The following is a 23029-nucleotide window of genomic DNA, read 5'->3' as shown; positions in this document are numbered from 1 at the left end:
GTAAATGTACCTTTTGACAAATATGCTATATCAAAATAGATACTATTTGCAGTTTACCTGGCATTATGTTTTATTTTTTTTAATTCCACAGATAATAAAATTCACATACTTTTTTAAGTGTTATTTATTTCGATCTCATTATTAATAATGAAAACTTGGACTTGGTCTCTTGAGGAAAACAAGGCCTGGCGAATCAAAACATGCTCGTGATCTTGTTTTGTGGGTCAGCGTTTAATCCCCTGTGGTTCTTGTGTTGCGTTTAATCAACACGTCCACATGAAATAAGATAACAGATGATGCTTGCTTTAAATAGTCTTTTATCCAACAACCTAGCATTGAAACCGACATTCAACCGACAATGTATTAGTTTGGGCTTGTTTTAAAAATCCTAAAAGATTGACAGGACACAGATTGCAGATTGATGTGTGTCATGTCATCAATGCACTCAGTAAGCTCATCCCCAGAGCATGCAGGGCAAAGTATTCCTCCCGGACAGACTGCGAACAGATTGGGAAGGGCCAGCTGAGTATTCTCTCATTTCCTATCAGTGCTGATACACTACCTACAAGTTATCCTGGCTGCATTCTGTCTCATTCTTATCGCTTAGATTAATTCAAAGAAGTGTGACAGTGACACACTCGGCATACCTTTCAGCTGCTCCTACTGCTGCAGTGGCAAATGTCACGCCTCATATTTTGCAGTTGTTCTTGCTGTATTAAGAAGAATTTGTTTACATTTTTGTCAACAGGTTGTCAGGCTGTATTTCTAGAGCAGGGTTGGAGAACCTCTAGTTATTATACCTATTTCTGTCCTGGCCCTTTCTGTTACACATGGACAGCTGCAATACCTGAGCAAGTGGGCTTGAGTAACCTTAAACACACTGATTCTGTTCTACCAGAGAAGTGTGTTTGCTGTCAAAGGAAGTGGCTTATTAAATCGAGTGTTGTGTTGCATGAAATTTAAAGTAGTAGACAAGATGGAAGAGTAATACAGTATCGCAGCCTTTGTCAAGTAAGTGTTATTATTTATTATTTATAATGTACATGAAGTGCATGGATTTTGAGGCTTTAAGAAGTCAAATAGTAATTTAATAGAAATATAAAAAGAAAATCCAAGAACTTAATGTAAATGTGATGTGTCCAAATTCATTAGAAGTTATATTTTATGACTGTAAGATTTATGCATCTATTCTTTCTCCAATAATTTTAACGCAATGGTTCTCAAAAGATTAAACTGAAAAAGGAAATGTAAAGGAGTTTACTCCATACCAATAAATAATGTAAACTTTAAACTAATTAAAATTTTAATTAAAATCTTTTCTGTGGCTAGACAAAAAAGCTCTCTTTGTCTAACGAATAGCCAAAATATTAAAGTATTAATATTATAATATCATAAGCCTAATACCTGAGTAATTGGATTTTCATAAAATAAATCTTTTCTGCATGTTTTTTTCCATGTGTTACTGACTTTACAAAGTTTAAAAACCAATGTTTTAAATCTAGATAAGATTTCAAGCATAGATCTTAAGAAACATGTACATGCAGTTTATCTAATGAGTCAATCATGTACAGTAGATACCAGTTTTATCCAAACATAAGATTGAGTCGCTTGAGTGTTTCAGAAACGATGTCTGTACATGTTACACAGAATAGTGTGGGGGGAAAAACACAGGGTGAGAGACAGTTCTGTGGGTGGAAATACCTCATAGGTAAAAGACGTCAGAGGGAAATTGTCAGACTAATTGAATCTGCCAGAAGGAATATTCTGGAGTAATTAATTCATACAATCAATCTTTACTGTCATAATGAGCAGAAAAGCATCATGGCATGTACAAAATATCATTCACTGTGTTGGATAGGCTACAACAAGTTTATCTTCTTCCAGTCTGTGCCCATAATTGTGCCCATTTTTGTTCTTGGCGGAGTGGAAGCTGATGTGTTCTTCTGCTACTACTTTGTTTCCTTTCCTTCTTTACTTCTTTGTAACTGTCTGGTATTAACTAGGAAAACATACGAACTATATATTATATGTGAATTTGTGTTCTTCAAACAAACCTAACAAAAATGATATTTTTGTTACACAGGGTATTTTTGAAAAGTTGATGTACTTGAAAAGCGTATTTGTTTGTGAGGTCTTGGTTGGCCTACAACAGAGGGAATATACAGTAGTACTTTTAAGGAAAGTGCCGAAGAGGTACAGTGTGTACAGTAAGTAAAGTTGTAGTTGTGTCATTTGAACTGATGGCTCTATGAACATTAGTATGGTGAGCTTACCCTGAGTGGATAGTGATGAAGACACTCTACTGCTCAACTTGTTCGATTCTGCAGATGGACATGGCTTCTTTTCATCTTTTTCCTCTCGTAATTTAGCTATGGGTACACAAACACTTATTAACAAATTAATCAATGACTTGAAATAATGTTGAATAATTAAATAAACTGTATAAATGTACCTAGGCTTTGAGGATCATGGAGGTCATAGTTATGAAGCAGTGAAGTATAAACTGGCTTTGAGGCATTGCTGGGCCCTTGAGAGAGAACAAAGTAATATATTAAACCCACATACTTATTAACAAAGGTCTTACTGACAATATGCTTCTGGAGAAAGTCTTGTAAAAGCAGTGACTTACTGTGTGGTGAAAACAGAGCTATACCAATAGAAGTGGCTTCATACAATTATCTAACTAGTTAGCTAGATACGCAAAAAGTTCAGTTAGCTAACCTCAAATAGTGGAATAGTTCCCTTTGTAAAAAAAAAAAAAATAATAATAATAATATATATATATATATATATATATATATATATATATATTATTTTAAACAATTACAACCCATCGAATTGATTCTTGTTTGAAAAAGTAGGTTTAATGTACTGTATTTTTTTTTTAGTAGCTTACGACTAACACAGTAGCATCTGGCATCTTTTAAGACCCATAGTATCTATACCGTTTAAATACTGTGGACAAGGGTGCTTTTTTTTTCTCCCCCTACTCTGATCTCCAACTCTGCAAACATTGTGTCTCCAGACATGCATTCTCAATATAGATTACGTCTGGCCCTGCAAATCTAGCAGATGTGATGGTGAATGAAGTACATGGTCTTTTCTCTTTGTAAAGATTGCCTATTTCCTTACGGCTTATGCTGATTAGAATGTATTCCTCCCTCTGACATAGAACGCTGGAAGCAACTGCAGATTGACGTTGAGGCAGATTCATCACCTCACCATTCAGATTTGCCAAATCTATTTCAGCTGGCATGAATCACAAAAAACAACACGATTTATAATAAAATGATCATGATTCATGATAAAACCCAAATCTGATACATATCAGCTTACTTAGTGAACACAGACCAAAACCATTTAAATAAAGAGAAACACACTACGTACCTTCATGTTCACATCCACATTTCACTTTTATGCAGTCCAAAAGGACTACTGTTTTACACTGAATGGTAAACAGACTCCTTTGGTTGTCTGTAAATTGTGCATTAAACCATAAATGATTAACATGTCTTTATTCTAAATAAAGTGCTTTTCCTAAACCATGTGAAAGATCACTTACCACCATGAAGCACTGTAATAAACATTGTCGTCTCCTAGAAGAATCTGCCTTGTCAACCTATTTAATTAATAAAAGACCAAAGTGCAGGTTAGGCAAGGAAGCATGGAGAGCCAGGGTGATCGTCACATGACTGGCATCCAATGGGAAACCAAGTCACCTCTGATTCTGCAAGTAAATTTAAAATATATGGCTATCATAAGTTAACATTTTAATAATATTAAATGCAAAATCAATGAGATAGTGTGTGCATTAACTGCAAATGAACAGCATTTGGTTTCAGACAGCTGAAACACACAGATGAGCTGTGCTTTTGTGTGTTGGGTAACATACGTAAGGGAACACACAGCAATGCATGACTACCGACGTAGAGGGGATTGTTTTATTTTTTTAAGTAAACTGGGAACATTTACTGTTTATACTTTTTATTAGTAATTTCTGTATATTCAACAACCATCATTTACATAATATGACATATTTCATAAATGTATAGATAATATATTACTACAGTATATATATAATTAAATTACTTTAACAATGTAAAAATACAGATCACCAACATTAACCAAAGTGATTGCATGTAAATATTTTTCTTGTCCCACACATTGTGCTGATATTATATCACTTGTATTATATTAGAGCATTTAAGCTAATAAAAAGAATAGCAATAATTATATGCGTTGCTCCTGTGTAAGTGCACTACTCTGGTCTGCTTAGAGCTTGCTGTCATTTTGCATCACTGTTACCATGGTTTCCCTATCTTGTGGATATGGCAACCACCAGGACTGCCATTTTTAGCCTGAGCTGAGTCTCAGGCGGCTGCCAGCAACTTGCTCCCTCAGCAGTACACCAGTCCTAATGTTATTACACTACATTAACCATGTCTACGTTAGGAAATTCTAGACTAGACAACATACTCTACAATCTCTTAATACAACAAAATACTGTAACAAACTGACAATATGCTGGTGTAAGCATTGGTTCAGATAAAAGATTTACTGTATGTGTAGTAAAATTAAATTAATTACTGAAGCATGGAATCTATTTAATTATTCATACAGTATGACTTTAGTACCAAGCTGAATACCTTTAAACAGTAAAAGCAATCCTGGTGAGCAAATTGATTCAGACTGTAAGAGGAAATAAAGATGTGTCTAATCCATTGAAATAAGCACAAGCAGCTCTTTTGTTGTCTTCCACTATAAAGTGGGTGTATGTGAAAAAGGCCAATAGTTGATTGCTGACCTTTGAATAATGGTAGATTTTATCAATCCTCATACCTCAGATGGTCAAACCTACAAATGTATAAAATTAAATAATCTGATTTATACCTATTACAAAATGTTAAAGAGTAAATCATTTCAATGAGGCTGTCATTGGAAAATAATCAACTACTATGTGTTGTGATATGGCCTCATCTGAACGGACGTTTCTAGTACAATGCTGAAATTCATTATTTTCCTATAACAGCCTGTACTAAAGTGTTCAATTAATCTTATAACCAAGTAATCTGATTAACAATAACAAAATAAATAAAACCTTAAAAATGATGGACAATATGATTTTCCTTTAAATAACATATTTAAATGCAGTTATTACTAAGAAAATTTTGAGCGATATGGGTTCCAAGTGAATCAGCCATTATGATTAATGCTAGTATATTATCAGAAATTCATATTTTATAAACCTGATATTTGCCTTATGCATTACACTTAGAACTGCTGTCACAGAAAATAAATCAACACTTTTTTCCTTAATTTGATTCAAGAATTTAACAATGGTTTTATATCATTTTTTTTTTTTAAACAAGATGGTTGGACATACAGACACTTTTTTTCCATTTGCCACTATCCTCTAATCTCAGTCTGGGTACTATTTCAAGGCACATAGCCTACTGTTTGCACTCAGCGTGACTCATGAAATAATTGCTGTAATTGCAGCGAAGCTGATTTTCCAGCCTCTCCTGCGTTAAGAGGTGTGCGTGGGTTTGAGCACTGGAAAAACGAACCTCTGTTCCAGAACAAAGTGACTGAATCCTGGCCATACACGCTGTCAGTGGAGCACTGTCGTTATGTCCTGCGACTGAAACTTGTTTATCACAGCATGGATTGCTGAACATGCAAACTGACATGCAAAGCTGAAGATGCCCGTGAGTGCTTCACTGCTCTGTATACCAATGTATGCAAAAAAGTCATGCAAAGCTATAGATGCCCATGAGTGCTTCACTGATCTGTGGTTAACATGTGTGCTCTGGTTCAGTATGCTCTATTTACTCTGTTGCATAATCCCTATGATATGGAGGAACTAAGACCACACATTCAAAATATGATCTGTGTACTTATCAGGGGTGTTTTGTTCAGTCTAATTAAAAGCATAGTTAGACAATGCAGTTATCAGCCATTCCATCTTACATGTGTATCTGGTTACCAATTGTAGTACATCTAATGTTTACTCACTAGTAGGCCGAGTAAAGCATGAAATAGGAATGGTGTAATAAAGCAATTGAGTGTACATTTATTTATATAGGCTTTTCGTATTAATCAGTTGCCATAGTTTATGCTATTTAATTAAATGAAAATAAACCAGTAATTTATGTTACATCAAATCTAACCAGTATAAAGCATGTATAGAGGATGCATGAATAACATATTAAATGCGACTTGTCTAATTTGCTTTGTCTTTATACCATAAGCTTCATATCCTACTACCCACTCCTGTCCATAGGCAAGTATAATAATAACAACAACAACAACAATAATAATAATAATAATAATAATAATAATAATAATTACGCCACTTCTGCAAATCCTGAAAAGAAGAATTTATATGAGTCCATCCATCCATCTAAAAACCACTGTAGGATAGGAGATCATAAAGGCCAATGGTTATTACTATTGTATTTATTCCCATTTTATCACCGTGGTAGGATCTCCTGTAAACATTTGCACACTATGGGTAATCTGGGAACACCTGTTAGGTTAATCTGCATGTCTTTGGACTGTCAGAGGAGACCAGAATACCTGGAGCACTAGAGAAAACACTCAAACTCCATGTACACAGACCCAAAAGCGGGAATCGGTCCCAGACCCTGGAGATGCCAAATAGTCCAAAGTCTAAATAGACACAAATGAGATGCTGTGGTAATTTAGTAACCTGTGATAAATATTATGCCTTAGTTTGTTATTAATTTACTTGTTACAAAGCTCGGATCAGTGCACAGGGTCAGCTATGGTACGGCAAACCTGGAGCAGAAGCACCAGTAGCAGCTTGCTAAAATGCTTTGGCGTGACCTTTTAATCAGAGCCCAATCCTATCCATTAAGTCCACACTGTTCAATGTATAAAAGCAAAACACAAACAGGCACCACCACTATCAGAAATTATACAGTAAAGACTACCAGGTTTGGTAAATCCAGAGGGGTCAATTAAGTCGGAGTGCAATTGCTGGCTGAGGCTCGTCTTGGGTGACCCAGGGGCATTTCTACTGTAGCTATTGAGAGTCTGAGACTTTTCTTTTCTTACTTTTTATGTATTTATTTATGTTTTTATTTATTTATTTAAGGAGGAAGCTACGTTTGTAATAAATAAATAAATAAATAAATATTCAATCTTTCTCTCTCTCTTACACACACACACACACAAAGATTATTTTGCTACTTATATTTACTATTGATCTGTGCACTGCTCACCTTCTGTCTTCTTGCAATTATTGCAGTCTCTGTTCACTTATGACTCTTGTTGGCCCTGGTGGTGGAAAAGTATGAACAATGTTACTTTAATTAGCATCGACACGCGCGCACGGGCGCGTACGCACATACACAAGCACGAGCGCGCGCAAGAGAGAGATTGCATGCACTATCTCTGCTTATACCAGGATGGCACAGTTTATCCACTGCCATATAATCATGGCTAAGCTCTAAACCTAGCCTTTTTCCCCCTATCCCTGTTTTGTTAAATCGACTCTCATATTTACCATCAAAACTAGCTGACACACGTATATTTTTTGTTATGCATTTGAAAGTGAAGTCCAGTACTATTGTTACGCATGACTCCGAAGCTCCGGAGTACAGGTTAATAGGGGTAACTGTGTGACATGAACTTAACGTTATCAGAATAGAGCCCCAATCACTTTAACTCAAGTCTTAATATGTTGATTTAACGTTATCTGACTGTTAAAATAACCATGCAACTTAACTTAAAGGTGCAATAAAACGGACAAACGATAAAATAAAATAAAAAACCACTTATTAATAAACATTAACCCACAGGTAGCTTGACGTAGTAGCATGGCTTTTTGGGCGGGGCGATAAAGCAGCGAAACATCACGGGGTTTTTTTTTTTTTTTTTTGTCTGCGCATGCGTGGTAAGCGTGGGTAGGCGGTAGTAATGGTTAAGACGCCACAGGCGTTTGAACCAATGACATCACCAATGACGTAATCAATCAGCGTCCTGTGCGGCCCCACAGTAGTAGCTCGACACTTGTTGCACTTTTATTTTTGAATGGAGGCCCAAAGAGAAAAAGCACAGTTTAGAAACGTTTTAAAATAAAGTTATATTTAGAGCTGTAAGCTTTTTAGATATTGACTGGCAAAAACAAAAGTGTCACATAATGTGTCAGTAATACCATTCAGGAAAAAAAAGGTACATTTCCTAGGGTTTTGAAACAATGGAAAATGGTCCATGTGACCCTACAGCGATGAATGCGTCAGGGTAAGAAGGGAAACACATAAATGACAAAAAATAAAGTCAGCTGATGACCTGAATATACTGAATGACCAGGTTATTACATTCATAGGCTTTATTCTTCCCTGATGGAACAAGCATATTCCAGGACTCAAATTATGAAAGTGTGGATCTGGGAGCATAAGGAATCTTTTTCATACATGATTTCACCACCAAACTATTAAACTTAATCAAAGTTAAGCGCAGTCAATGAAGTCTTGGGGTGTGCAACTTTTTTTCCTTTCCCAGGCAGTGTTATTACATTCAGCCAGTGATCATCCTAAACCTACTCACACAAACCCTTACAAAAACTGACCACTGTCAATAGTGTTTAAAAAACATAAAAAAAATTACAGCTACCAATATTAATTACTTAACTAAAGTCCATAGTAATTGTGTTGGCTGCGATTCTAGAATATATTTTACAGAAAATTAGTTGACTTGACAAAGACCTCTTAAATCAATCCTTCAGTAAATTATTGGCTAAGAAGCCTTAACAACTAAATGAGACTTCATTACGCCATCACTACAACAGTTCTCTACAAGTGAACTGAGGGCACGACAGAATAACATAAAATGATAACATGTCAAGCCACTCACTTTACCTTGATTTATCTTATTGAAACAGCCCACAAAGCTTCATTTTTTAAATAACAGGAGCTTTTCTTGACGTCTGTCAAGAATGTAAGAATGTTAATATGTAATACATATGTATTTTACCTGATGCCGTGCGGTACTTAATTCCTTCCCCTTTTCCCTTCTTTGGACACTGAGCGCAAGTAAACTTTCTAAGTGTGTCTGATGCTTTGCTATAAAACACCTCTACCTCAAGGGGCTAAGCTTAAAATATCCGGGGCTAAAGCCCCAAAAGTTAGGACCTACAGTAAGGACACTGCTGGGTGAACCACTTTCTTGATCTAGGTAAAATAAATATGTATGATACATTCACTGGTGCCCCATACTTCTGATTTACAAACCTGATTCATGATTCAGTTCTGTGTGTCAATTTATGTTATTTGCGACTTCTTGCACCAGTCTGATGTTTGTTCCTAGTTTCTGTGTTTGCTGATGAACAGGAAACGACACCCTGCCATTATCATCATGACAACTCAAATGACGCTTCTGTGGCATCTTCTTTTCCTGCTTGTATTTCATCCTGTGCTCTGAAGAACACATTATTAAATAAATGCTAATTTAAAAGGGTGGCACAATTGTTAGCACTGTGGTCTTGCCAGCAGTGTTGAGTGTTCACCAGCAGTGTGTACATGTTCTCCCTGTGCCTTGTGATGGAATTGGCACCCCATCCAGGGTGTACCCCCACTTTGTGCCCTAAGTCATCAGGGATAGGCTTCAGGCCCCACGTGACCCTGTACAAGCAGTATAGATGGTAAGGATGAATTTAGCACATACGGTCTTTCTGTTAAAAAAATAGTTGATTAGATTAGTTAGTTAATTAGTTAGATTAGTTGGTTATCTAATAATAATTATATTGTATTGATAGACTGATCTTCCAATTTTATTCCACAGTTCATTTCAGGTCAAATTTCCATGTCTAAAATGAAGTCAATAAATCAGGTGTTTATAGAGGCAACATGGATGCCATTCCACTTGTAGCGACTGACTAACATGTTTAGCTCCCTGCTGTCTCTACCTCCTCCTCCTCCTCTATCGGGGAACAGAGTCAAGTCTGGTTCGAGTGTGAGACTGTCGCGCATGCGCACTACAGATCAAAGCCAATCATGAACAGGCTACTTAGCGGGAAAGGGGGGGCACACAAAGCCAGGCGGGTCTTCCTCAGAGAGAGAGCGAGAGAGAGCGTTGTGTGTGTGTGTGTGTGTGTGTGGCGCGTCAGTGTGGCAGCGGATAATTTGTGGTCCTCAAATGGATGGAAAGGGAGGTTCTTCCTCGCTCTTCCTGAAACGCTAGATAAAGCGCTCTTGTTATTTTGTTTATCCGAGGAGAAGCGATTTTTTAAAATTATTTTCTGGAGCACGAGGCTTTTTTTTGGTTTTGGTTGCGTTTGTTTGCACGTGAACATTTTTACGATGTGAAACGTCGATGGAAAAACGGAGCGACGGTTCTAGCGAGTGGAGGGGCTGGTCTTAGAGGGTGTGGATGTAATGTGTATCTCTCGCGGTATGATTTAAACTTTCCAGTATATAAAATATAAGAAAGAATGAAAGAAAGAACTGTTAGCACGAGCGTTACTAGGGCGCTGAGTAACACCTGTCAGATGAGTTAGGAGTTAGTAACAATGTAACCTGTTAGCTCGCGCAGGCTATTGTTGGCACGCGCACTCTTCTATATTATTATTATTATTATTATTATTATTAACAACTAAAAAGTGCATAAGTAGTCACTGTCCATGGTTCTGATTTCTTACTTACCACAAGACTTATTGTAGTCCCTACTTCTGATTTACAAACCTGATTCAATTCTGTGTCAATTTATGTTATTTGCAACTTCTTACACCAGTCTAATGTTTGTTCCTTGTTTCTTGTGTTTGTTGATGAACAGGGGACGACGCCCTGCCATTAGCATCATGACAACTCAAATGACGCTTCTGTGGCATCTTCTTTTGCTGCTCATATTTGCTGGTAAGTCAACCGTGAGCATCCCATAGTATGTGTGAATTGAATTTAGAATAAACATTTCGTTATCAATCACAAAATAAAACGGTGTGCACAGATCTACTGCATCTTAGTAAAACTAACTTGCATTTCTATTACGAGCAGAGTAACCTTTCAGTTAAAGTGGATTATTGATGTCTGAGCAAAGAGCATGTGTAAAGAAAACATCCGAGCATCTGTAATAAAGTTATGCATATTGCGCACAAATGCAAATCCTTTTCTTATTGCCGGATGTCTGATTAGGCTCCGTTTTCTCCATCTGCAATAAAACATCACCATCTAAGCTTTCAGTATATAAAGCCTGGATACAGTCCTTTATTTACTTTAAATTATTTTAAGGCTGTTTAGCCCCTTAAACTATCATATTCCTATACAGTAATACATTTTGAACACTCTGACACTACAGTGAAACAAATAAGAATTGTATGATATTGGAGAAAGAAAAATGTTAGTCTACGAGGGGTGTTCAAGTCAAACCAGGACTTTGATTGTGCAGAATAACAAAACAGTTATGTAGTACTAAAAACTACCTTTATTTCTTTATATAAGTCCCTGCTACACTAATGCACCTATCGCAGCATTTCACTAGTGCTTGGATACCATCAAGGCAGAAAGTGTTCTCCGTATGCTGGACCCATGGTCAGGCTGCCTGTTTCACATATGAAACTCTGGCCTCCCAGGAACTTTAATGATCCAAATTTGTGGAAACAGCATGCAAGGTTATGTCTGTATGGAGGATGTGGTGTTCATGAATGATTATGTGAACAGTTCCCACAGACACATGCATCACTGCCACAATTTATTGACAAGTTATCCATCAATTTTCAAGGATCAGGAATTCTACTCACTGAATGTTCACAGGAACGATTCCAGTGAGGTTATCATTTTTAATCATATGGACTTCTTCTAAACATTTGCACCATTCAAATGATTTACTGCGGCTAAGAGTCTTATCATTGTATTGTGCTTTATTAAAAAAAAATTTCCTAATTTGACTTGCCCCTCGTAGAAACGTCAGTGATATCTGAGAGGTCAAGCAGTTACAATCTGTTAAATATTTGTAAAGAGAATAAGTTTTGAAACTAAACTACTCTACATAATGTGTCTTCATTGTATTTAGACAGGACAGTAAATCAAACCAAATTTAATCCAATACTCATCTACTGTATAGTCACAATTTCAGCTCTTACACTGTGTTTTTTGTTCTTCTGTCTAAGCCTTTCTAACATGAAAATGTCATCCATGTTGGCAGCCGGGGCTTGGGACTGTAAGTTATGTAAGATGGCTGTTTTTACAATGCTGTAAAGAGTCTTTTATTTTCCCCATCACATTGATTTGCACTCCACTGTGCTTCATCTGGGTTCTTTACAGGTTTAAAATCCTGTACAGGTTTAAATTAATGTCTGACTTGGGTGGGATGCTGTGAAGGCTAATGAGCTCAATTGTCTCACTATTTCTGGGATTGAGACTTAAAATAATAATGAACTCTCATGTTCTCCCTTAGCAGCTGTCTAAAGAATCTGTGTGAGTTTAATTGACCTGCTTTTTAGATGAGCAGATCAAGGCTGGTATTTCGATAAAGGAAAGGAGAAAATTATGCATCATGAGTGAGATATGATCTGTTTAATTTAAGTAGGAACAAATGTATTTGTTATCAAAAAGTGTACCCAATAACAACCAAAATATTTCTAAGTGTGGCTGTACAGTAAGTTGCATTACTGCTGTCATGTTAATCTGTGTAAAACGAAATTTAATAAACATGTGTTATATTTGGTAATGTCAGGAAAATGATCCGTGATTACACAATTTGCCTAGTCTGTAGTCTAAGAACAGAAAAAAAGGCTGCATTGATAATACATTGTAATCATTGTGAATCCACACTGTTCTTGCATTCAGTGCGACAATGCAGGCTGGTGTGCGTGGACGCAGTCTCTGACACAGAGGCAGTTCTGGGGAGCCGCATGAAACTCACCTGCGTCTCATGTATGAAGAGAGAGGAAATTAGTGCTCAAACAAAGGTGTATTGGTATTACAGACCCGACCGGGATGCAGTCCGTCAGGAGGTAAGATCGTCATACATCTTTGGGGGCAATCTGGTCTCAAAAAAAACAAACCATATGTTCACATGACGCATATATTTGTGGTTTACCATAAGTATATCAACATAGGAGACATTCAATCAAATACTCTGTCATTTATTTTAACCAAATACCACTATGCTATTTGAATACAATTTAAATGTTGTAAATAAACTGTTAGCCAAACAATTGAAATAATAAAAAAAAAAGATCTTGATTTACTGGCAGTACAATTGGTGAACCAGCAAAAGGGTCATAAATGCTTAAGGCTCTTATTGTATATGTGCATGGAGAGCGAAGGTTAGCTTGTCTGATCTCACACAAGAGCTACAGTAGCAAAAATCACTAAAAGAAATGTCAGGCTGGTAATGATAGAAAGGTGTCACACTGCACAGTACATCATGCTGCGTATGAGGCTGCGTAGCTGTGGACCAGTCAGAGTGCCCATGTTGACCCCTGTCCATTGTCGAAAGCACGAAAATAGGAAAGTAAACATGTTATGGACCATGCTATGTTTTTTTTTACATTAGTGTTGACTGCCTGTGTGTGTGTGTGTGTGTGTGTGTGTGTGTGTGTGTGTGTGTGTGTGTGCATTGCTTGCTTGGAATCACTAAGAAAAGAAGGCAAGCTGGGCTATGTTCTTCTGAGAAACCTTGGGTCCTGGCATTGATGTTGATGTTATTTCAACACGTACCACCTCCGTAAACATTGTTGCAGACCAAGTATGCTCCTTCATGGCAATGATATTCCCTTATGGCGCTTGCCTCTTTCAGCAGGATAATGCACCCTGCCAGACCACAAATGTGTTAAGGAATGCTTGGAGGAACATAAACTGTTCAAGGTATCGTCTTGGCCTTCAATTTTCCTAGCTCTTAATTTGATAGAGTATCTGTGGGATGTGCTGGACTAAAAAGTCTTATGCACTCAGGACAAACTCACAGCTTACTGGCTGTTAACACCTTAAGAGGATCCATGCCTTGACAGTCAGAGCTGTGGGGGCACAGTGGGGACCTACACCATATTTAGCGCAGTTAATTCCTGCCTTAGGGCCCTCCTTAATCAATCGACAGCTACCAACCAGGGAAGGCTGTCACTCGCTTTGGCAAGTTATTGCTAATCAATATTTTTAATTCTTGGCCACATGAGAAGATATTAGGTAGATGTATCTCACAACTGTGACTTTTGACCTCAGAATTGTCCGGTAAAATCTTACAATCGTTCATTTTTATTTCTTCTTTTTTTCCTTTAAATGTTGAAATGTTCAAAATATTTAACATTTTTTAAAAAACAATCCCCGTACTTAAGTGCATTTCCATTAAAGCATCTATTGCCTTTTTTTTCTTCCATCTTTTTTATTCTATTTGACCCATATTTTCACACAGACTATACATCTTAACATTAAACCTTGCTAAGGTACTGTTAGACAAGGACAGATAAACAAGCAGTACTAATATAGCCTGTGTAACAAGCTCATACTGTATGCAGTACTGCAAGATTACTCTGCAAAATGTCTAAGTAAATTAACGGACATTATGCTGATGCCAAAGTTGACCTGCTTGTTTGTTTAAAGACTTGCATGTGATTTAAAAAAACCTGGCTAAAATATAAATACCAAGATTTCCGTGAAGTGAAATGTTTACAGATGGATACTCTACAGTCTACAACAGTGTAAAATGACCACATAAATAAATAGGGTTGCACTGACACATAATTGGTTATGCTGATGGCATCAATTCATCTTCTGTGGAGTGCATGCAATAATACATCGTAATGCTTACTTTTGTCTTCAGTTTCGGTACTGCATGATGGAACTCGTACCCGATCATCCAATGTGTGGTAATTCTTTAAATACATATTAAAATGGTTCTCTGCACACAGCCACAGTGAAATGGCTCACCAAAAAGTGCGTGCATGTGCACACACAACATGCACGCTCGGTCTGACTGCAAAACAATGAGCCAGCAGCCTAAGTGTGTATTAGGGCGAGTTTAGCTAGAGGGTTGGTGTGTATCAGTCGTTTGGCCATCACATACGCAGACCATCAGTCCCTGGTAGTTAAAGTTTTGCGGAGAAGATGTTAACGGCTAGTCTGACATGCCGCTTTCCAGAACATTGGTGAGTTGACTAATTGGAAATTATTAAATAAATTGATAGCTTTAAATAATAAATAAAATAAAAAAACAGAAAAAAATGACAATGATTTTGAAAATGACAATGAATGTAACATGACCAACATTATTCTTTGTTGGTCTACTTTTTAATTATCAACATTAGCGTTTGTCACATGTGGAGGAGAGGCAGAATGCAAGTGCAGAACATGTTTTATTAAAGTGGGAGTTTAAACAATTTAAACAAATGCTTAGTATAACCAGGAACATGAAAACTAAGACTATGGCCAGGAACTATGGCGCTAAGGCTAAAGCTAATGCTAATAAACCCCACTAGCAGAGACAACACTAGACTAAACAGATGCAATACAAGACCTGTGAAAAAGAAAGTCTATATACTGTAGAGACAGGCTAATCAAGTGTAACAAGGTTCCGGGGGATCCAATTGAAACAACATGGCTGTGTTGAAGTGCATCCTGGGAACTAAAGTCCAGGACAAATTTCAACATAAAACACAAAAAACAGGAGGCAAATACTGGAGGATCATGACAGGGGTATTACAGTAAGTCCCCGACTTATAAACGTTCTTTATATGAATTTCTGCAGAGACATAGATTCAGAGACATACTGTAGATTATATAGATTTCTATGTCTGCAGATACATAGATGCAGAATTTCTGCAGATTTCGGATATACGAACGTTCGTAGATGCAAAATTAGGTCATTTATTGACACTGCAATGCACCAAATACCAATATTTACAATTATATACAATCTTTTTAGAGTGTAAGTGTAAAATTATTTTTAGAATGTATAAAATCCAGTGTATTGTATTTATGTATGTGTTGGGGGGGGGGGGGGGTGGGGGGGCTGTCCTGTAAAGCTGTCTCGCAGGTAAATAATCCCAATTTTGGAAAATCCTCAATGAGACAGAGTTCATAGACCGAAACATCTCTGAGACAAAATGGGGTCCGTTCAAGCTCAAAGTAGACCCGACGTCTTCCCTAGTCCCCTTTATATAAGGTCAGCTGACCCTTAGGTTGACAAGTAAAATAATTGATCTTAACATCACTCTAAATTGTGACAGTGTAATATCTTATGGAGAACATTTATTGCACAAGCCAAGCTGTCACCATTCAGCCACATTAGGTATTTTAAACAAAGATTTTTATGCAGCTTTCCAAATTTAACCCCAGATAACCCCTAGAGGATGAACAGGTGATTTAAGAGAGTGTTCTGTCCATCCATTAGATCTACATATATGATGGCGAACCACAGGCCTTGGAGGGGAAGTGGAAGGGCCGTCTGTGGTGGAACGGCAGCAAAGACCTGCAGGATGTCTCCATCAGCATTTCCAATGTCACGTGGAACGACAGCGGCCTCTATGAATGTGTCGTGCTCCGCCAATTTTCCTTCAACTCGTACTCCCCTTCCATCGCGAAGACCGTTGAGATTGAACTGGTGGTACGAGAAGAGGGTAAGAAAGATCACGAAGTCTTGCTGTAGTCTTGCTTTATGAGCAGAATGACCACTGTGGTGTTGACCTTCTGATGATCATAATTTGAATGCTTACTTTTTGCCCACGAACATGTACTATTCAAGATTTTAATGTCACCATATCAGTTTAGACATTTCATTAAATATGGCTTCACTTTGTTCTTTGTGTTTGTTCAAATAATAGTATGTCTTTGTTCTGTTTTTGCTACTACTTACTGCACACTGCTTATTGGAAGGCAGTTGTTTTCAGGAGATGAGTTTTATCTAACCAAGCTGTTACTACTCTTTCTGTTTTAAGGGGTAATGTACAGACTCTGGTTTATATACTGTTCTGTCGATGCCTGCCTTGAGATTGCTGAATGCACAGCATCTGATACTTCGAATATACTTTACACAATGTATATTTGTTTCTATTGACTCATATCACAACAACTGCATTATCTCTATCTGTGTCCTGGTCACAGGTTTACAAACACAGATAGAAATCCACAACATTGTATTTAAGTGGTGGATTGTTGTTTTTTTTATATACACAAAATATTAACCACAAACATACCGTACAACACTGCAAAGCTTTTACATTTCATGCATGCAATGTCATTGAGTGCAGTGCACAAGTAAACATGGCCTTATTTAAATATTTATTTATCTTATTTAAATTAAAATAAAAGAACAACATTATATTATACTAAATAACAAATGATTAGTGTTTGGTGAATACACTGTTGCAAGGATTTTCCACATGCACTGCACTGCTTGTGATTTCATCATTAAACCAACAGTTCTCAACTTTTTCTGTCTCCCAGCTAAACTACTAATGTCTGGTTACGGTAATTTCATACATAAATTGTGCATGTTGCCTGTTGCACATCTTTGCTGTTCTGCTGAAGACGATAAAGCTGAGAAGTCTGGTGTCATTTTATTCCACTCTCCGAGATGAGTTTGTCACATCGTTGATCTCTGTGTGTTTCAGTATACTGCAAAGAGGTTTTCTACAGCATATTTGCGCATGAATTGTGTGCATGTGAATCATAACACGTATTAATGTTAAGGTGAACACAATATAGAAACAAGCCAAGGTTGTCCACGATTGCATTTTACAAACTGAACAACTTTTTTTGTTTAAAATCAATTACTACTGAAAAAACCAAGGTATATTTATGTAGCTTTAAGAATATTTAAAGAGAGTTTGACAGCAAAACTCGATAAAAGCCATTTTCTAACTTTTACATATTCTAGCAAATTATTTTTCTCTGGCACACAAGGTTGTCATGTGATCATTGAAGCGAAAATAAATATCAGATGCTGTGAGTGATTTAAATGCACTTAGTGGATTTTTGGAAAATGCCAAAGCCAAGAGAAAGGATGTTTACACACAGCTGTCCTGAGATGTATGTGTCCCTTAACCACTTCGATAAGTTCTGTGAAATAGGACGTGATGCAATTAGAATATTGTGCGAACACCATGTTACATATACTTAACAAATCTCTGTGGGATACTGTAGTGTAAGTTTCTGTTCCACTTCCAAATCAATACTCATCTCTTTTCCTTCCTGCTCCTGCATCACTGGCACTGGTTTTGCTGCATTTGGGAGCCATATTGGACTCACTGTAATATTTTCTAAAGAAAATTAAGGAGCAAACAAATGATTTCAACACTTGAGAGACACACAGGCTTGTGTATAAGAGCTATGACACACACACACACTTCTGCGGAAAGATGTTGCATTTCCTAACATCTGTTAAATTTCCTTCGTTGAAAATTAATCTTAACTATGTAATAACATTATGAAACCAGTCAGGTGATGCATGAATGGACAATACACAGTGCATATCTGTATTATGATAGGGAGACATCAATTGGAGCTGAAAAACCGCTGCCAGTGTCTTATTACAAAAACACCATCAAAGCATGATTTTACCTATAATTAAAACCCAACCATAATATTATTCATACTAAATTGCATACTTAAATTACCACAGACAACTGCAGGCTGATTTGTCCACTGTGACAGATTCTGTCCATGTTTAGTATTCACACTTATTTGACAAAAACAATTAATACATAATATTTTGGCATTTGTGCTTTCTATTACTCGAAAAAAAAACCTGCACAAAATATTCTCTCTGTTTGCAATACACCTTGGTTCATTTTTTAATAACTAAATGCAAAAATGGAGTTCTCATTTTGCTGTCAAACTGTTCAACTGCCTATTACTCCACATGCCACCTGTAGTCGATGTTTGTCTTTAAAATGATGCCGTGGATGCCATTTCATTTTGTTTAAATTGTTTTGGATATAATATTAAATGATATTTTAAGAATGGACTGTATATTACTTAATTTAAGTCAGTTCAATTCAACTGGATTAAAGTTTGTTCTTCATATTAAATAAAACTTTATTTTTTTTCTTTTGACTTAACTTCAGTATTAACATAAATCTTGAAGACTTATTTGAGTTTCTTTGACATATTAAATAAGTAATACAACATGACAGATTGCTCTATTAAAATTTTATAATTAAGTGATGTGTGGTGTGATGTGGCCTGATGTAAATCTTACTTTTACCACCATAAAGGTGTTTATTTTTTCAATTACAACTTCACTGGTAGTATTTTATTCTCCTTATACTGCAGAAATGTGATAATGCTAACATGTACAGTATTTCTTTTTATTTATGAAGTAATAATTATTCATACGTACTTTACATAAATAGATATATTTAATGCTGTGACATGGCCACAGATCAAGTTAGTTCTTCTAGTTATCCCTTCCCTTTTTTTTCTTTAAGTTGGAGACAAAATTAACACAACACACTTACTGAAAGAATACTTGGCAAACATGCCACACTTTATATATAGGGGTGTATCTAATGAGCTGTGTAAATATTTCAAATGCATTTAACATTTAGCCCTATAGCTTCACATCAGCAATCCAAACACTGTATTATTATTATTATTATTATTGTTATTATTATTATTATTATTATTATTATTATTATATAGGTCACTAATCTGATAATGTATGTTGTGTGTGTGGTAGCAAGCGAAGATCCCACAGCACTGTACTCGGAGATCACGATGTACGTTCTGCTGGTGTTCCTCACCTTCTGGCTGCTGGTTGAGATGATCTACTGCTACAGAAAGATCTCCAAATCAGACGAGCAAGCACAGGACAGCGCGTAAGTTTTTTTAAGGACAGGATCTCTAATTTCAAATTTCTGTCTCTGTGTCTGAAAACATTATTTGGTCCATCAGATATTACAAGTGTGAGTCAAAAATTATCCACAGTCTGGCTGTGAAGTACTATTTTCGTAACTTTTAGAAATGACAATACATAATTTTTCAATTTGTTTTTCAAGACACTTTGTCCATCTGTCAACAAGCTTTCCTATTCGCTCATTAAAAAATGTTTAGACTGAGCTGTGAGCCATGAATGCACCACTGTCTTCACTTTTTCATTAGAAGTGAACCTTCGTCCTTGTAGGGCATCAAGCTTTCAGGGGACCTAACATCAGATGAAAGTCTAATTGAGCGAGATCAGGACTATAGGGAGAATGATTTAACATCTTAAAACAAAGTTTTGCATAGCAGTTTAATCCGAAGTTTAGGCTCCAGCTCTTCAATAAACATCTAACTATAACGAGCGCTGTTGATTGTCGAACCTTTTTCTGCATAACGTTCCAGTACTGGCCCTTCAGAATCCCTGGAAACTGTAAGCATCAATTTTCCAACTGATGGGTGACTTTTGACCTTTTTTATTGAGGATGTTTCCATTCCATACCCTGCCATTTACTCTCAGGCTCATATTGATGAATCCGTGTCTCGTCGTCAGTAATGGTTCTCTTCAAGGAACTTTAACCATCCTTAGAGTATCGGTCCAAATTTTGTTTGCAGATATTCAAATGCTCTTCCATGAGTTGTTTTTTGTTTTGGCACTAGGTACATGCCACCAAGGCATCCATTTTACAGTGTTTACAAATGAACTGATGTAACACATTTACACCTGCACAGCAGCCGTAAACAGAAAGTGCTGATAAGACAGTGCATCCAACAGAAGTTTTAATATAAAAAGAGTGCGGATAATTTTTAACTCAACCTCGCAATGTCAGGATAACATGGTAAGATGGTAAAGTACAGACAGTTGTGCTATTTTGCACCGCGTAATGTTAATTTTTTTAATGTCACATCTTTCCCATGTAAATACAATTTTTAAGTAACTTTCTCCTGCTTACCCACAGGTTGAGTCACAATTATCACATCAGAAAAATGGTTTAAATTTTTTAGTTTATTGCAAGTGCACAGATGAATGGGATAATTACAGTCAGTAAAGACCAAAGCAAATAGCATTAGCTAACTTGAATAATCAGACATTAGTGATGGCTTTTTCTGTTATGAGCTGTTTAAGTCCATAGACAACCACATTGTAAATGCACATAAACAAGCCCCCCCCCCCCCCACACACACACACACTCACACACACACATGCACACACAGCTAATGCATCCATCCACAGTGGTTTGTGTGCATTAGTGAACCCTAATCAAATCAGCTCTGGAGTGCAGACAGGAAACATTGCTAGAAGCCCTCTCCAGGCTTATCTGTTATAATCCAATTGTGATATTCATTCATCCCTTAATGCCATTTGAGACAATCCAAGACCATCATAAACTTTTATTAACACCTAGCACTTTTCTTTCCATTTTTGAAAGTTTTCATTTGCCATTGCCTGATGTTTGTGTTTCTGTAACTGTTTTCTATTCCTCTTTTATATCCATGGACTCTGAAGAAAAAAAAAGAGAAACAGGATCCTGCAATGTTCATTTTTTAATTGAATAGTTGCACTGATATGCAGCTCTTAAGCAAAACCCTGTGTTTGTTTGTTTTTTTGGTGCAGTAAAGCTGCACCCTCATAGATTTTGCCTCTTTGTCTACAGGACAGACTACTTAGCCATTCCTTCTGAAAATAAAGAGAACCAACCGGGTCCTGCTGTAACGGAATAAAAGTGGTTGTCTCACACACAATACGGTATTTTAAATTTACAGTACCTCTCGCTCAGTCATGTTACGCAACCCTCACCTGCTCATCGTGTGTGACTAACCATCTCCACCTCTGTCTCATCACTCCATCAGTCTGATCTGTTCTGACAAGTTTGTGTGCTGAATACCATCTGTGTCCTCTCATAACTTTCCATTCAAACATTCACTTTTTGTTCAAAGCTGATCAATTTTAACCATTTTTAGCAGGCAATAACTGTGAGGCGACGCACCGATGATTGTAGAGATAACAGGATGCTAAATGTTTGTCTATGTGGGAATAAGATAGTTCTAACTGGTTTTTACCTCTTATACTGTACTACTTTGTCAAACATGATATCTGACAGTTTCAAACTGAGGGACTCAACAGTGACACACAGTGGTTTGGCTTTTCTTACATTTAAGATTATGATTTAATTATTTGCCACATGTACCCAACAGTACAGTGAAATGTTTTAGCATCCGTACATAGGGTTAAGGACTTTGCTCAAGGGCAGTGCTGGGGTTTATACCCCGAACCTTTTAATCAGTAAGACAGCTTAATTCTTAGAGAATTAAATCTCTTGAGATTTACAGACCGGTGTTCAGGCCTGCCTTCCTTGTAACAGTCTAGAAACTTGGAATGGGTTCCTGCACAGCATCCATTTAGTTTTGTGGGAATTTCATTTAACCCAGTCTAGAACATATCATTATTGATTATATCTCTGGAGTTATTCTGTCCTCATTTCAGTATGCATAAAAAGCATCTAGTTACACAGATAATATACCGTTTAGGTTAAGATGTGCATTATACCAAATTAATTATTAATGTACAGTAACTCAAATATTATTTTCTCTTTCAGGTTCTGATGATTCCTTGAGGCTTAAGATGAGACTGATGTTTCGTGGGACGTTGCCAGCGTGCGAGTAGCACCGACATAACACGACATGACAACCAAAAGACCCTCTCGTCTTGTACGCGTAATGAGAAGCAAATTCTCCACTGCTTTATTTTTGTCCTTGTCTTTCTCTCAGTGAACGTGACAATTACATTAAAGAGCAACACTAGAGAAATACAGGATCATGTTGGTGTTTTCACAGTTTATGCCTTAGAGGAGATACGAGATACGAAAGAGCCATCAGATTTTTTTTCTTTTACGAAAAAAAGCTAACACACTGCCTATTGACAAAAAAAAACAGAAACATTTTTGCTTGACGTTCAGCATACTCAGAAAGACGTTCATAGTATTTAATAGCGTCTCATTCTTACTATTTTGGTAGATTTTGGAAATGTACTCCAACATCTTTTAATCTATTCTTAAAAAAAGGAAAACATTACATTTGCATTACATTCTGGCTTTTTGGGTTGCTGTGTCAGATTCCATACTGTGTGTGTGTGTGTGTGTGTGTGTGTGCGGGCG

The 23029-nt window shown here is 36.8% G+C and overlaps 1 protein-coding gene across 3 annotated transcripts; it reads left to right on the top strand.

Moving 5' to 3' along the window:
• The first annotated feature begins 938 nt into the window (after positions 1 to 938).
• Positions 939 to 22890, top strand: scn3b (sodium channel, voltage-gated, type III, beta). Of its 3 annotated transcripts, none has more exons than XM_053507297.1 (7): positions 939 to 1011; positions 10798 to 10877; positions 12807 to 12973; positions 16348 to 16573; positions 19636 to 19774; positions 21530 to 21621; positions 22472 to 22890. In XM_053507297.1, the coding sequence occupies exons 2-6, from the start codon at positions 10823 to 10825 to the stop codon at positions 21594 to 21596; spliced, it is 654 nt and encodes a 217-aa protein (XP_053363272.1). In that variant the 5' UTR covers positions 939 to 1011; positions 10798 to 10822; the 3' UTR covers positions 21597 to 21621; positions 22472 to 22890. The 3 variants fall into 3 exon arrangements, with proteins under 3 accessions (XP_053363272.1, XP_053363271.1, XP_053363273.1); XM_053507296.1 differs by lacking the exon at positions 939 to 1011 and adding an exon at positions 10122 to 10416; XM_053507298.1 differs by lacking the exons at positions 939 to 1011; positions 21530 to 21621 and adding an exon at positions 10122 to 10416.
• The last annotated feature ends 139 nt before the right edge of the window (positions 22891 to 23029 follow it).

Source organism: Clarias gariepinus, chromosome 11 (genome assembly GCF_024256425.1).
Source record: "Clarias gariepinus isolate MV-2021 ecotype Netherlands chromosome 11, CGAR_prim_01v2, whole genome shotgun sequence".
NCBI lineage: Eukaryota > Metazoa > Chordata > Actinopteri > Siluriformes > Clariidae > Clarias > Clarias gariepinus.
Note: the sequence above shows the minus strand (reverse complement) of the source record. Positions and strands in the feature narration are given on the sequence as shown.

Coding starts and splice junctions, on each gene's coding strand:
- scn3b (XM_053507297.1), top strand. CDS start 10,823: ATGACAACTCAAATGACGCTTCTGTGGCATCTTCTTTTGCTGCTCATA. Junction 10,878..12,806: donor TTTGCTGCTCATATTTGCTG/GTAAGTCAACCG, acceptor TCTTGCATTCAG/TGCGACAATGCAGGCTGGTG. Junction 16,574..19,635: donor ACTGGTGGTACGAGAAGAGG/GTAAGAAAGATC, acceptor TGTGTGTGGTAG/CAAGCGAAGATCCCACAGCA.